This window comes from Chanos chanos, chromosome 10 (genome assembly GCF_902362185.1).
Source record: "Chanos chanos chromosome 10, fChaCha1.1, whole genome shotgun sequence".
Taxonomy (NCBI): domain Eukaryota; kingdom Metazoa; phylum Chordata; class Actinopteri; order Gonorynchiformes; family Chanidae; genus Chanos; species Chanos chanos.
The window spans coordinates 31,310,821-31,326,350 of NC_044504.1; the positions used below are offsets into that span (position 1 = coordinate 31,310,821).

The following is a 15,530-nucleotide window of genomic DNA, read 5'->3' on the forward strand; positions in this document are numbered from 1 at the left end:
AGATAAGTAGGGGGAGAGAGAGAGAGAGAGAGAGAGAGAAAGAAAGAGAGACAGAGAGAGAGAGAGACGGAGAGAGAGAGAGAGAGAAAGAAAGAGAGACAGAAAGAGAGAGACAGAGAGAGAGAAAGAGAGAGAGAGAGAGAGAGAGAAAGAGAGAGAGAGAGAGAGAGAGAGAGAGAGAGAGAGAAGAGGGACAGAAGACAGACACGGAGTGAATGTGATAATGAGCGGTGTGTCTGACTGAGAACATTAGGGATCTAGGCAGTGATAGGGGGGATTTGAGACAGATAGTGGTAGAATTCCTTGAAATAATTTGCTCCTGCATGCTTACGCTGTTTACATTCCAGTCTTGACAAGCTCAAGAACCTTATCGCACACACGTACTCACTGGATAAAAAAAAAAAAAAAAAACAGCCCCCACATCTCCATGTGCACCCCACTATTTCTTTTCCCACATTCTAGCATTAGTCTAAAGGTCAAGCCCATGATCTGGGTCCACTGCAGTCTCTGACACTTCAAATCCAGCACTATTACAACCAGATGTCCTCCCCATGGTAATAATGATTGACAGCTTAGGTAATGTCTTTCCCCTTGAGACGTGGCAAGCTGGGTGTCTTGAACTTAAGTCATTTGTACAATCAGCCGGAAAGCAACAGCAGGACTACCCGTGTCCAAACAGCTGAAAGAATTTTGATGAGATGTAACATTAAGCCGTCTGAATAAAGAAAAGTTAGAGCTGACATGGAGAAGCGAAAATAACAATTGATTCAATTATGTATTGAGTCCTTCATTTTTGAAATAATAACTGAAATCATTTCTCAGTGGCTGCGAGTGGGCAAACAATCACAATGAATATGTAACCAAGCACAGTACATAAAGGTTTTATATTTTCCCTTGTGTGGCATTGAAAAAAATTGAGCCACAAACAACACAATCAATTCAACTTCACAAGGACAGTTATTTCCAAAAAAATGGCACTGGCTGAGAGGACTGAATAGCATTACTTCTGTTGTTTACCATATAAATTCTTCAAGAGTAACACTTTGATAAACCTAAACAAACCTAAATGTGAACCAATAAGACATGTAGTTTTAGTCAGGAATCATCATAGATGCAGAAACATTTTTCATCTGAGCTGACAGAGAGAGACAGATCAAAGCACATCTGCCTAATGAGCACACCTGCATACCGAAGACACTTGATCGATTGGAAAAAAAAAAAAAAAAAAAAAAAAAGGACAGGTGGTACGAAAGAAGTAGTTTTCCTGTAAAAAAGTCTTATTTCCAGTTAGGCCAAGTTCTCAACGGGGACTAGAAGGACAGAATGTGTTGGTGGGCCTCAAATCACACAGCTCTGTGTTCCCCCATTGCACCAGACAACCCAGGAAGGAGGGCAGTGTCAACAACATCAGATGTTTCCAGCCAAGCTTCTCCTGTCAGAACCAAATGCTCCCACCAGGTGTCTTGTCTCCTTTGAGAAAGGAGAGTTACGTACTATGTCAGAATCACAGGTTTTGTAGACATGGTAAATTGAGCTCAGCTGGAAAATTTTCCCTTGATAGATGAGGACTCTGCGGACCAGATCCATGACTTCTAAGTGCTTCGATGAAAGAAAAAAAAAACAAAAAAAACGGTGAAAGTTGATGTCCGATCAGGGAAGCCAGTTTGTGGGATCTCCAGGTGTGTGTGTGTGTGTGTGTGTGTGTGTGGGTGGGGGGGGGGCAAAAACAATAAACACACAAGTACATGGCCACGCTGAGTGTTGAAAACACTCAAGCACTTAAAAAAAAAAAAAAGTGCTGAGCAGAGCCAAACTGAAACCGCCCACTGTTGAGATCTCTCCCCCATCTACACTCTCAGGCTAATGGAAGCAGCTGGTGTGACGTCCCAGGTCTCCATCCGAACAGCCCAACGTGCCCTGAACCGGACGCTTTTCAGCACGTCCAGTCTGGTAAAAAGTCAGAAAGGCTCCCCTCTGCCTTAACGCCACTCTCCTGCCAAAGCCTGCGTGTTTGGCACAAGGACACACATTTCTGGGATGAGTTGGCTTTAAGTCAGGTCCATTACACTCCTGGCAAGGACGTGAAGAATAACCACCCCAACGGTGCAAGGAGAGAAATGAAAGGTACGAGGGAGTGTTAGACGTGTTAGACGGTACTATCACAAAGCGGGAGGAAAGAATGCATGAGACAGAATAGACGAAAGAACACGTACCAAACAGACAGGAGACGAGTGGATTGAGGCTATGAGTAAGACATAATGAGACAGCTGTGTAATGAGATAGAACGTATCAGGTAAAGCACAAGAGAAGGGAACGGGAAAAGGTTTGCGCTTGTTTTAGCGAATCACCTCTCTTTTAAATATAGATACGAAAAGCAACTACCCCTCTCATTCATAATGGCCAGTTAATTAAAAGGAACATATTTCTTCAAACACTTTGCGACAGCTTTTGGTTAAATGATTTAAAAACGCTGTCTTCGTGCAGTGAGGTTCAGGAGCAGAGTCTCTCTCTCTCTCTCTCTCTCTGTCTGTCTCTGTCTGTCTCTCTCTCTCTCTCTCTCTCTCTCTCACTCTCTCTCTCTCTCACTCTCTCTCTCTCTCTCTGTCTCTCTCTCTCTCTGTCTCTCTCTCACTCTGTCTCTCTCTCACTCTCTCTCTGTCTCTGTCTCTCTCTCTCTCTCTCTGTCTCTGTCTCTGTCTCTCTCTCTCTGTCTTTCTGTCTCTCTCTGTCTCTGTCTCTCTCTCACTCTTGCTCTCTCTCTGTCTCTGTCTCTCTCTCACTCTTGCTCTCTCTCTATCTCTGTCTCTCTCTCACTCTCTCTCTCTCTCTCTCTGTCTCTCACTCTCTGTCTCTCACTCTCTCTCTCTCTCCCTCACTCTCTCTCTCTCTCTGTCCTTCAGCTGTTTAGGCATGCTGTTGTGCACATACACTCTCCTTCAGCGGCTGGCATGGTTTTTGTTCATCGATTTCGACCCTGGCACTGCTCGCGACGCTCCAGTTAGTCCAAATGAAGAAAGATCCATCTTGTTTGTTCCCAGTTTTGGATCACCCAAGGGAGTAGCAGAGTGGTATTCAGATAGAGGTGAAATAGAACAAAATGAAATTGCAGCTAACCCTCTCCAAAGGGACATTTTGGAGGCAGTAAGGGAATCAAGCAAACAGCAAGAAATATAGAATAAAGAATATTTAGTCACTGTAATGAATCCCACAAAGCCATCCAAATAAACCAATAATACATAAAATATTCAAGCTGAATTCAAAAGTGCCATGAATTATTTTTCATCTGTTACACAAATAATGATCACAGCTCTAAAGCTTTTTCTGTTTGGATACACAGACTGCAATTTTGCCATATCACAGAATATAGTATCCATCGACAAGAAAAAAGAGCCATGGAGAAAACACTTATGGTTTAATTCTGCCTCACAATTTCCTCCACAACAACTTGATGCGTAAAGTATCAAGAGTGACCTAAAGGCTCCTTCTGAACTACTGATGTACATGTTCTGTGTCTCATTGATATTTAACAGGGTTATTGCAACATAAATGTAAGCCGGCAGCTTCATCCACACCAAATATCTCTGTTTATACATCATGCACTCCTGGGTGACCACGTACAGGTCTCAAGAAAATAGAAACTATGATGAAAGCACTATGGTTACACAAAGTCTTAGCCTCAAGTCTTTGTCTCATTGCTGCAGTACTGTCTCTGAATCCTTTCCAGATAATTTCAGGGAAACAGGAACCATTCCAATTACCACAACCTGAGGTCAACATTCACTGTGCTGCTAAGAATCCTACAGAGAAATGCAAGTTGCTGAGAGGTGCTAATAAGGACGGTCTACAGAATAAATCCTTACCTGTATAAGGGATACGTTGCTTAGACTCAGTCGGAAGAGGTAGTTTCTGCAAAGACATTACAGACAGGAAAAAAAGGAATATAAAATTGATAAAGCAATTTACAATGAACCAGCGAGAGGTTGACCTTTAAGACCACTGGGCAGTCAGGGAAGGAGATTAGATGAATGAACCAACATTATCCTATTTGTTTATTTATTTAGTACCTAAATCCCTAGCATACTCTAATTATTCCAGGGATTATCGAGTATTGACCCCTGTGATAACTAGACTGTTGCTCACAGGAGAAAAGTCAGAGTTATTACCTTGCACCCACTATAAGCTCATTCCTGATGAGGTCAAGGGTCAACTGGGAGTAGTCCCTAACACCAGGGTGGGAAAATGTGGAGATCCAAGGACTCAGGGCTGTGAAAGCAGAGAGACAGAGAAACCAACCTGGTGTAAATTACTGAGAAATTTGACAACAGTTTGAACAATATATTATTTTTTCCTGATGTTATTATAGCAACAGCGTTATAGCTTGATAAAACAAATGGTCATGTTTATAGAGGAAAGTATTTGGGGAATTCAAACAATTTAATACAACACAGTCACCTTTATTGTACAACTCAGCGACTATGAAGTAATGTAGGCAAGATCTATGGGGAATCTAATCATAATGGGACAGTTAAGAACAACAGTGCGTGAACCTCCTTTGGAGATTTACATTATGCCTTGTCAGTTATATTGTACTGGTGTGACCGAGGCCTGTGGAAAGATCATGGAGCTCATGCCATTGAGTTCAGGCCAGGGGCTTGTAGGGAGACCCAGCAGAGAAGGACAATGCCGACTGGGTCACATCATGGGTACTGATCCTAATGCAACATGACACCCAGTCAAAACTCTGTCTTTCAGGAAACATGCGTCAAATAAAGGCGCTGTTTGACACCCTGGCTTCAGGAAATCTAAACAATTTGCCCTGGCAGATTTATAGAGCGACCCGTTGGAGTCTTTTAAGGTTAAAATGAAATTACACAGAAAGAACATTATGTAAAAGAGAGGGGGGGGCGTGCTCTTTTGGTGACCTTAATGTAGTTTACTAAATGGGATTTCATTGCACGGAGGACCTAATAAAAAGAGAGATGACTTATCTCCACATGCATAACACAGTCTCTCAGCAACTACTTCTGTCATGTCGAAATGAGAGAAAGAGGGAGCGTGGTAACGTCAACATCTCCTCAATTCTGAGGATCTGTTTAAAAAAAGATCTGACCTTTAACAATGCTTACCCATACTTTTTGCTCCCTTTGATTTTCAAAGTTCCTTAGTTCAAAAGCGTTGACAGAATATTTTTGGAACTTTTCAGAGTCAGTCCTTTTCAAGAGTTAAGCAACGACTGCGAACAACACCGGGTGATATTCTGTTTCCAGACACCAACTAAAGACCTCATTTGACTCTTATTTTTTGTGACAGACACTTTGAGACCTGCTTCTGACCCGCACCTATTCCTTGAATGATATCATTTATGCTCACATATAATCGCCATTCTCCCATCTAAAAAGGCACAAGACTGCACTGTTTTACAAAGGCAGTTTGGCCCAAATTGACTGACAAGCTAAATTGGCTTTTCTAGTACGTTCTTTATCTAGTTTGGTCCATTTATGCTCTGACTCAGAGAAAATTAGCGCTCTACCACCAACATATCTGTTATTGCTCCTCACTTTTGCAGGGCAGTACAGTTCTTCAGGATTCCTTTTAAAAACATTGAGAAGAAAATTACCCCGTAGCAAGAAAACAAACCAATGAGACAATCTGTTTGTCACTTAGAAACACAAACCAAGGGGATATGAGAACTTACCCAAAGCACGCAGACAAATCTGCAGGCAGATGCATGAGAGACCTCCAGACAAGAACTGAACCACTACATTTAAGGACTTATAAATTAATTGGGACCATGCGGTTTCATCATCCAAAGAATCTTTTATGAAGATATAATGAGAACGCTGTAGGGCGCCTGGTACGGCCTGTGCTATTCCTAATCCTTTGGCAGACATCAGGATCACTAGACACGTTTGGCCTTAACCTCATTCAAGATTAACATATAATTATGGTACTATAATGCCTCTGACGGCTTGTATTTGTAAAACAAACTACGGGGATGTGGCGAGACAAAACATTTGCCTGTCACATAATGATAAATGGCTGTGGGACCAGCAGAGAGAGACGGCATTTTTCACTCATCCTTTTATACACACCAGCTAGAGATCCAACCCTCGGATCCTGGGTCTCAAGTGTCGAGGTAACTCAGGTGAAACTGGTGCTGAAAAACCACAGGCCTGTCGAGTCACATATTCAATAAACCCGATCCTCTTGGGGCACACCAAGGCTTGCCAGAAAGCAGGTATAGGACATCCTCATTCTTCCAACTCAGCCAGTTTAGGAACTACAGGTCGGCAACTGTGAGAATATGCTGGGTCACATCGGGTTGAGCCATTCTTCCCAAGGGCCTTGTACAAGCACACGGATCAATCACTCATGCCACCTGGAACATTTTTGCATGTGTGCAAAACAAAACTGGGCAAGAAGGAGTGCTGACATGCAGCATTCACTTGGGTATAACGATAACCCGCAGGTCACCCTAGTGCATGGCTGGATTATACACACACAGAAGAAAGATTGCAATAATGCTTGATATCAAAGCAGCAGGCAGCGAAAAGATGAAACTTAACTAAAACAAACAGATTGACTCAGTTGTGAAATAGCCTATAACCGAATTACAACCAGACAAATTGACTTACATTAAGTGCACAGAATAGGCAGGCTAAATGTCCCTAGGCAATGGAGGAATCTCTTCTAAGTGAAAGCTGCTTATTTACTTTCCAAGAGATCCCCTGGACAGTGTCGGTCATCTCTGATAAGCATTGATTTGCTTGCAGACAACCGCTTTTATATATGCGCCGCCAAACTTCATCTCATAACGTCTGTCGACTGCCAGGAAATCCACGACAATAAAGAGGGATAAATATGAAAGCCCGTGCCCCTGAGAGGTTTTCCAAGTCCGATCTTAGAGTTGATGAATGATTATTGCATTTTTCACCAATCTGCTGAGGGAGATTAATGCGCAAGCTACCAGATCTAGCGAATGAGGGCTAGATCAAAAAACTGCCTTGCAGACACTTGGGAGGCATAAATCATAATCTCTATGGTTTTGACAGAATTTAAATACTTTTTCCCCCTTTATTTTCTGGCCAGAAGGAAAAAAAATGATAGTGTATGATGTTCACCAAACAGACGCTAATAAGTTTAAATGCGCATTACCAACCAAACAGTGATGTTTTTAAAGTGCTCTTAGCAGCAGTTCATAGACACAACCCCGAAACAAACACATAAATTTATTAGCTAATTCCACTGGAATGAAATGAGATATCTCCACAACTTGGCACACAACAGAAAGGGGGGTCAAAGGTCAAAGACTTATCAGTGTGCCAACCTAGGGTATATTTAAGATGGTGTTAATGTAGCACCAAAGAGAACACTGTACTGAACATTTTACAGGATTGCTTGACCAAAGGAGACAAAAATAAGAAAAAATGCCTTCTGTTCTGTTCACTATGCAGAACACCTGACCTACATGAAAATGGTTTTAAGTTACCTGGTTTCCCAGAAAAGTGGACACAGACAAAAACAAAGATTAAGCAATTTAAATAACTAAGCGGAAATTACATTACTTTCTGGTCAAATCAATAACATGCCCACCAAATGAGAGCAAATACAGCTCAAAAACTGTGAAAAACAGTGTGAGCTATTTAGAGTGTGCATCATGAATCTGTCCCAGATCTCCACATATATACCCCACCTATATAAAAGTTCCAAACTCAATCCTTCTTTCTCCTGAACACCAAGATTTGATGTCAACAAGGAATACATTTGCGATACATGAGTTTCACTGACTTCTAATTTTGCTGGCACTCATCGTTGACTGCAAACTACCAAAATTTTCTTGTCATGATTATTCTCTTTATTTTATGTGTGTGGCGGGGGGGGGGGGGGGGGGGGGGGGTTAAATTGGGCTTCTGGACTGGCGGGGAGCGGCATTTGGCAGATTTAAAGGAGAGGACAAAAAGGATTTCACTTGTTTTAGGATTCCAAGCACAATTGCTGGTCAGTTTAATACCTCTTCAAATTTTCTCAGCCAGCAAACAGCTCTGCATTAGATTGGAGAAAAGAAATCACCAGAAGAAAATTAACATGAAGCTTTACGTTGGTCTCCTGTCAGTGAGGGCCACACTGTTTACTTAATTACATCCATGCCTGAATGGAGAACAAATATTAACAATGACCCATTTCTCATTAGCATTGTAATAGTGTGTCTTGTTTGATCATTTCCCCTCAGGGTGAAAACTGTTAATAGGAGTGAACAGTCATTACCATGTGTGCTTAAGGTATGTGTCTATCATTGTTATATTCTGCTCTGCTATAAAGCAAATGGTGCTTCACTCCTTCCAATTTACTACAAAAAAAAAAGTAAATGAAACAAATTTTTATTCGTATATGTTGACCAGCATGCATCTGCTTCATGGTACCTGCACACAAATAATCATCTACTCAATGCTGGGAGCAAAGTCAATTAGCTTGAGCCATCTGATTTAAAAAGCATTTATTTGGAAGGATGGGGAAAAAAAACATAACAAAAGAATGACAGTGCCTGACTTTGTGCTTACTAAATCTCACATTAATGGAAACCTGTATTGCAAATGCTAAATGATAACTAAACAGGCCTTATTGTTAAACGCAAATACACATACACACTGTCTGGAAAATCAATTTTAAATCAGAAAGATACAGAGAAAAGATGTTACACCAACAAAGGCAGAATATCGCCTTGAGAAGACTGGACCACACAAAACTTTGTAGACATTGTTTGACTGCAACCAAAACCATTTAGGTTTAGGTTTTCAGCAAAAGCAATATACCAAATCTTTGCAGTAATGACAGCTTTGGCAAGAAGTGAAACCAGCAACAACAGAGGAACAACAGGCAGATAGGCGTCAATAAAATGCCAAAGTAGGAAAACACACTTCCAAGACGCAAAAACCCCCTCTCCTGTCTACCAGGCTTTCCTCTACTTTCACTTCCCTTCCACAAAGCAATGGGCTTTCTCTCATCTGAGCTACCAGGATCTTATCAGGAGTGGCAGACTGCAGCTTATCCACTCAAATACCACATTCACATTGTCTCATCGTCTCTTCCTTTTAGCCTGTTGTGTAAAATTTCTATGCTGTTTGTCTCCCGCGGGAATGAAAAGCAACTGGATGAGTGGAGAGGCAGATGTGCTGCAAAAATCCAAACCCTTCCTCCAGATTGCAGTCTGAATAATGAAAAAAACAAAAACAAAACAAAAAAAAACAGAGAGGAGTAATGGTTGGACTAAGAAGTGTCACACAGGAGCAAGTGCATTCCAGACTCGGTTAGAACACCCAAGGGAGAGAGCCAGATAATGGAGGGCTGGAGCATCCAGGCACAAAGCTGAAAGAATGTCTCTCACAAAGCCAGGGAGAGAAGCTCTCATGGCTCGCTTAGTCAAGTGTGGTACACCTGTGTCTGCAGTGAGGCAGAAAGGATGCACAACGTAATAGGATGCACGGCCAAAAAGCAGGGAAGCCAGGGCGCTATTTACAAAGAGCGAGTTCATCCGCGCTCACAACATATACGGACGCCGCATTCTCAGAGGGGACTCAAAAGTGGATTTTGTGACTTGGCGGTCTGAGTCTGAAACGATAAAAGACCCGACAACAGCGCGAATGATAGATCCATCCAGCTGTGCTCTCAATATCTCAGGCCAATTAGATATGCTGAAGTAGAATAAAGGTGCAATGTTTAAAGCCCCAGTCATCACTTACACTGAGAATATCCATTTTCAAGGGCCCTTTGGGTGTTAGAAAAAAAAGAAGAGCAGCACCATTAGCCATTGGGGAATAGATAGAGAGCCAATTCAACCAAGCAGGTGAACAATCTGTTGCCAATTACAGTGGCTGTCAGAGAGAAAGCAGAGGAAAGGGAGTTCTGTGGTCAGAGACATCTTGGCAAAGATTACTGTAATTTTATCAAAGCAGGCTAAGGTGTCTGAAGACAGAACCTGCCTGAGGTAAGGTGACTTCAGTGCCTGATCAGCGCTGAGGACTCTTGGTAACAGACAGGCAAGGTCACACACAATCCAAGCTATCCAATATTTGTCTGACACACAATGTTCTATTCGGCACCTACATCAGAAACAATAGTGTCTCTCGCTCACAAAATAGCACTGGCTTTGAATTGCTCTTGGCAGTAGTGGTTGAATGAGACTTGGGTCCTCTGCTTAGAGCAGTTGACCGGTCTACGCTATCTAAACGTGTACGTGTGAGCGCGCTCGCGAGATTCTGCAAACTGAGACATGAAGCACACCGAATAGATCCTGAATCAGAAACCTGGACGAAAGACAAAGTTAATGGTTTTAGCTGTAGATTTTAGATTACCCCTGGATGGTGTCTCCTTACCACCACCTGTGGCCTACAGACAGTTCTGAACATCATGTCATGTCAGACATAACAGCAGGAAAGATTTTGATTTCACAGTCCTTCAAACATACTAGTATACCCTACACATTCATACAGCTGATGTAACCTCAAGATTTTTTGTTCAAATCAATATAAGGTCGTCACAGCGTCACGGACATCCTTTACATTTGGGAGCATCCTATTAGTATTTAAAGTTAAAATCATTCCAAGAAGGCTAATGCTGCTTTCTGCACTAAGAAACAGCCTCTTTCTCAGCCAGAAAGAGGATCACCTCAAAAAGACGGAATGTGATAGAAGACCACGAAAACCCTATGACGTTATACGAAAGGTCAATAGCACTTGAGCCTTATCCAATTTTCACACAGCTCAGAACATCCGCCCCCATCAGCAGATGACTGGAGCCTAATTGTGGGCTGTTGGGCACAGTGGAAAGCCTCAGGCAGGGAGTGGTGGGGCCCCCACTGTGAGTGCCACGCTCCACTACCCTGGCCCAGGTTTAAAACAGGATCCTCTCCACCATGGCTTGGCTTCACAAGCCTACAAAGGCATGCATGATCTCTCTTCAGACTAGGACCCAGATTAGAGTGGAGGCCCCTTGCGTTGCTCCAGGTGACTCCCTACTCTGTCTGCTTGAATGCCCCACTTAAAACGTTCATTCATCAAAGGACCTAATCTCAGATTCTGCCAACACCTTCATTGTGTAAAGATTTCTATACTGCTGCTTCAACATAAAAAGGAGCTTTAAGGTGTAGTGTGGGATTTCTTTAACATCGCTTTAACACAAAAGGGATTTTTTTTTTTTGACGTGCTGGCAAGAATGCATAGCCAATTGTTCCCCTTCTTCACTGGGAAAACCAATGAGAAAAACTATGCTTTTTCTTTAAGGACCAACCATGACAGCGTTAAAAGGAACAATAGTTACCTTGTTGATGAACAGGTGAGGACAATAACCAAAGGATGAGATTATGATCATTTCTCCAGCTTTGATATCCAGGACCTGTTTTCAAATTTTTATTTTTTTTGTTCTCAAGGCTTTATTTATGTTATGAAACCAAATAACAGTCTCTTCAAGCTCTTATTTTAGAATGTGTTTTTCTCGAATGTTCACCGTCGTGGTGATAAAAAGGGGAAATAAAAAGAAAAAAAGGTTCATGTCTTTCTGAGTAGCAATATGAAGGCTTCAAGCCAGCATTCATCTAAACTGTAGTTAATCTTAAGTATGGGCAGATTTTCAATAACACAGACCCCATGGCTATCGAATCTCTTCCCACCAAGCATTTTTCTTTTGTCTTTTTCATCATGCCCCCTCAGACAGGCAAGCAAAAACACCACCCTTTACCCCAAACTAAACAGCGCAATCTCGGAATCTCAGCCAGCACATCTCTCACTGCACAGCCATATCTCTGTCTGACATCTAAACAAATCTTGCTCATTTTCTTCCTGTGGAGAACGACGTGTTCTTTTTTGGGGCCATAAGAGAGATTTTCGAGGAGATGCTTTCATACTCCCGCACATACTGTGCTCCTTGCGTGCTAATGTGAGGAGGCGAGAAATCTTTAAAAAAAAAAAAAAAAAAAAGCTTTTTATCGCCAGCGGACAACAAAAACCTGCCAACATCAGCACGTTCCATCTCTCCTTGGACTCTGTAGATGTCATGTGATGCAGCTTCATAAAGGGAACTGACACCAGAGAGCAAGGGTCGTAGTCTGAACCTCTGAACCCTCTCTCAGTGATGTGCTGCGTCTGTGAGTACTAGCAGCAGACAAGAGGTTTGTAAGGACTGAATATTATTTGTGAATAAAACCACCAATGAGTAATTAAGACACTGTGAACAAAGGGTTAGAGAATTCTGAGATGGACCACCGACAGATAAATGTTGGTATAGTTTATGAACCAGTAAAAGAGTGTTTGTGGATCACAGGATTCTATGAAATGGTGCTTCTCTCCCAAAGGTGGGCTGGTACCGTAAATTCTCAAATAGTGGCCTTTGTTTACCTCAACTGAAGAAAGAACAAGGCCTTTATTTGAGACAGGCGATTATTAGAGACATGCCATTATTTATTTGTTCCTCTGTTTCCAGCTCACCGGCCGACATGTCCCTATCGTACCTCTGCCATCCAAAATCAGACATTTTTTTCCTTTCGAGACCTTTTCCAAGTACCGTTAAGGCATGCTGTTATATGAAATAACTCACAGAATTAATGAAATAACGCATAGGAAATCGGAGGGAGAGAGTTTTGGGAGTGATGTCCTTGAATACTAATAATGGGCCATTAACACACGTAGTCCGAGAACGACCACAATCCATGTGAGTTAGAACACTATCGGTATGGTATTTCTGTTAAAAAGTGAAACTAATAGCAAGGGAGTGGTGACCGTTTGTTGTTGTACTGATGTAAATAATGCTGCTGAAATAAGCTGAATTTAGCATCTGAGCCTTTCTGTAATTTATGGGTTTTTTTGTTATTTTGCTTTGGTTTTTGTTTTGTTTTTTGTTTGTTTTGTTTTGTTTTGTTTTTTTAACCCGGCCTGTATTTGGAACCAGCCTTTATTTGCCCAAATGGGCAGTGCCCCGGCTATAATTTGAAACCCAGCCGTTATTTCAGACCCGGTTTTTATTTAAGAGTTTACGGCATTTATCATCCTGTAGTATCTAATTAAAAGTGGTTGCAACAGTGCTTCCTTAGATGGTCTAAGACGTATTGTCAACAAATTTTCACAGTTCAATGTCATCAAGACTTGAGTGAACGGCTGTTACCAAACACTGCTGAGTCACATACGAGCAATAAAGAGTCACAGAATTATGCAGGAGGAAAAGACAAAGTCTCTGCTACTCTAATGGCCACACATAGTATATATAGGGTACTGCTGTTCACCTTGGATGGAAATGACGGGGTGCTCTCGGCGGTTGCACTCAGGCCTTGTCTGGGGTGCCAAGGTGGGGGCAGGTGTTGAGGGAAGCTGGGGCCTCTGGGAAACCACTAAAGGCGGTAAGAAGAGGAGGACACAGAGGAGCAGGCCAGGCACAGGTAGAGGAGCCGTGCCCCGTGCCAACGCTGTCATGGTGACTGAGGCCAACCTCTCCTCTAGTTGCCAAGGTGGGCCTCTGGAATTTACCTGAGAGAGAGAGAGAGGGAGAGAGAGAATAATGTAGAATATGAATAAGTAACATCTCACAACTTTGCATTGTGGAGAAAATTGCCCATCTTTAAGCCACATGATATTAGGCTAAAAGGGTAAGAGAGGAATTAGGTTCATTTAATAGGCAATAAATAACTGAAATGGAGAAATGAGAAGAGTGTTAAATATGAAATGAGCCAAGCACAAGTTACTTTAAAGCCAATGTACCAAAGTTTCATTCTGTTGAAGTAGCTCAACAGATGAATCATTCTTAAAATCACAGTCTCTCATTGTATTGGACTACTTAGAATAGCAGTATCAGGGGACAAAAGTTCTTTCAAACATTCATTACATTACAATGCACATGTCTGAACATGGAAACCAGAATTTCCATGAATTTCTATCGCTGTTCAATGGCTCGTGAAAACTTTCAGTGAAGATATAGTGGGTGGAAGAGATAGTGAATGTTTTCTTGACCTCACAAAGAAATAGCTAGATTTCAGCTCCCTGTAACAGCTCCTTTCACAAAGTGCTTACAAGTCACACCTGATATTACTATGTATATAAACATCACTGATATCTTTACACAGCATAATAACAGTCATACGGCAGTCATCTTAAAGCACAGGGCTCAGTTACCACTCGTGCACTGAGACTCTGCCTGACAGTGTCATTACAAAGAGAGCACACGAAGGGTTAAGTGTTTTACGCTCCCCGTGTCATATCAGAGAACACTTAATAGCATCTGATCATCACAGCTGAGCTTAAAATGAATGTCTGGGGTCGAGAATTTCTTTATAGATGATATAAAGTTTATGTGACCATTAACAGGATATACAGTAGGCACAAAGAATTTTCACACTATAACAGTCACCTTCTCATAAATTGCTCTGTATGAGTTTTGTTCTCCGGGGACTAGCACTAGAGTGAACCTCACTTAAGTATTAACACTCAATCCAGATCCCAAAGGGGCATAGACACCTGAGTTTTGAAGCACATTTCATTGATGTTTCAATACCCTTGATTTAGTTGAGTAGGGAGCACTGTTCCCATCTTAATGCTATTTCACTGAGGAAAAGATATACGATGTTCAAAGCTCGACTGAGGCCTGCAGTTCATCACCACCTTCCAGACTGCACCCGCAGAGTTAATATTGTGCTACGTTACATTGTTAAAGTGCATTAACGAGTGAAGGAATCAACTTCTGCGCTTCAATAAGAAGTTCTGGCACTCGATGTGGTGTTTTTCTGTTTAATGGAGCAATCAATAACAAATTATTAACTTGGTTAAGTTGCAAATCAACCATGATGCCCGTAATCAATTACTCCTCGCACTACAGCTGGGAACTAATTAGGCAAATGTACATGCAACCCGGGCCATCGCCGCGCTAAAGTCAACAGTCTCAGAACACACGGGCCATTTACACAACTCAGCCTGGCAAAGGGAGGAAAAGTCACCCAATCGCAGTGAGCAGGTTTAATACCAACCCCCCCCCCCCCGCACCTCCATGCCCAGTACCATCACCCACTGGACTCTGTGCAATAATGCTCCAAGCATTCTTTATTTATAGGGTTATTCATTTTTTCATTTGATTTCTAACTTGTTTATTTCTTTATTTCTTTATTCATTATCTCTTAACTTTATTGCGTATTGTCTGCAATCTCTGTGACACAACTTAACCCCTGGACTCTGTGCAATAACTAAACACTGGTCTATATGCAATAATGCTTAAAGAATTACTTGGCTTTCACTCTTAAGCAATTGCACTACCTTTTTTTTTTGATGTGCTCTGCCTCTGTTGTTACCTATTTTGTTGTCTGTTGTTGTTGTGCATTGGTGTGTACTGTTTGCTGTTTGTTGTGTACTGTCTATAATCTACAGTGTGTGAGCTACTGGACGCCTGAATTTCCCCGAGGGGATGGATAAAGTACCTATCTATCTATCTATTGGAATGAGGCTGAGCTGACAAACAAGTAGTTAGAAGCTCTACCTAATATATATATATATATATATATGTAG

The 15,530-nt window shown here is 41.8% G+C and overlaps 1 protein-coding gene across 1 annotated transcript in view; it reads right to left on the reverse strand.

The window, feature by feature from the left end:
• The window catches only part of sema5ba (sema domain, seven thrombospondin repeats (type 1 and type 1-like), transmembrane domain (TM) and short cytoplasmic domain, (semaphorin) 5Ba), a 52,003-nt gene extending 38,549 nt beyond the window's left edge, over positions 1-13,454 (reverse strand). The window contains exons 1-3 of the mRNA XM_030786285.1: positions 13,268-13,454; positions 4,164-4,263; positions 3,861-3,906 (exon numbers count right to left, since the gene is read on the reverse strand). Coding sequence (XP_030642145.1) covers positions 3,861-3,906; positions 4,164-4,263; positions 13,268-13,454 — 333 coding nt within the window. The remainder of the gene's footprint in view (positions 1-3,860; positions 3,907-4,163; positions 4,264-13,267) is intronic.
• Between the last annotated feature and the right edge of the window lie 2,076 nt (positions 13,455-15,530).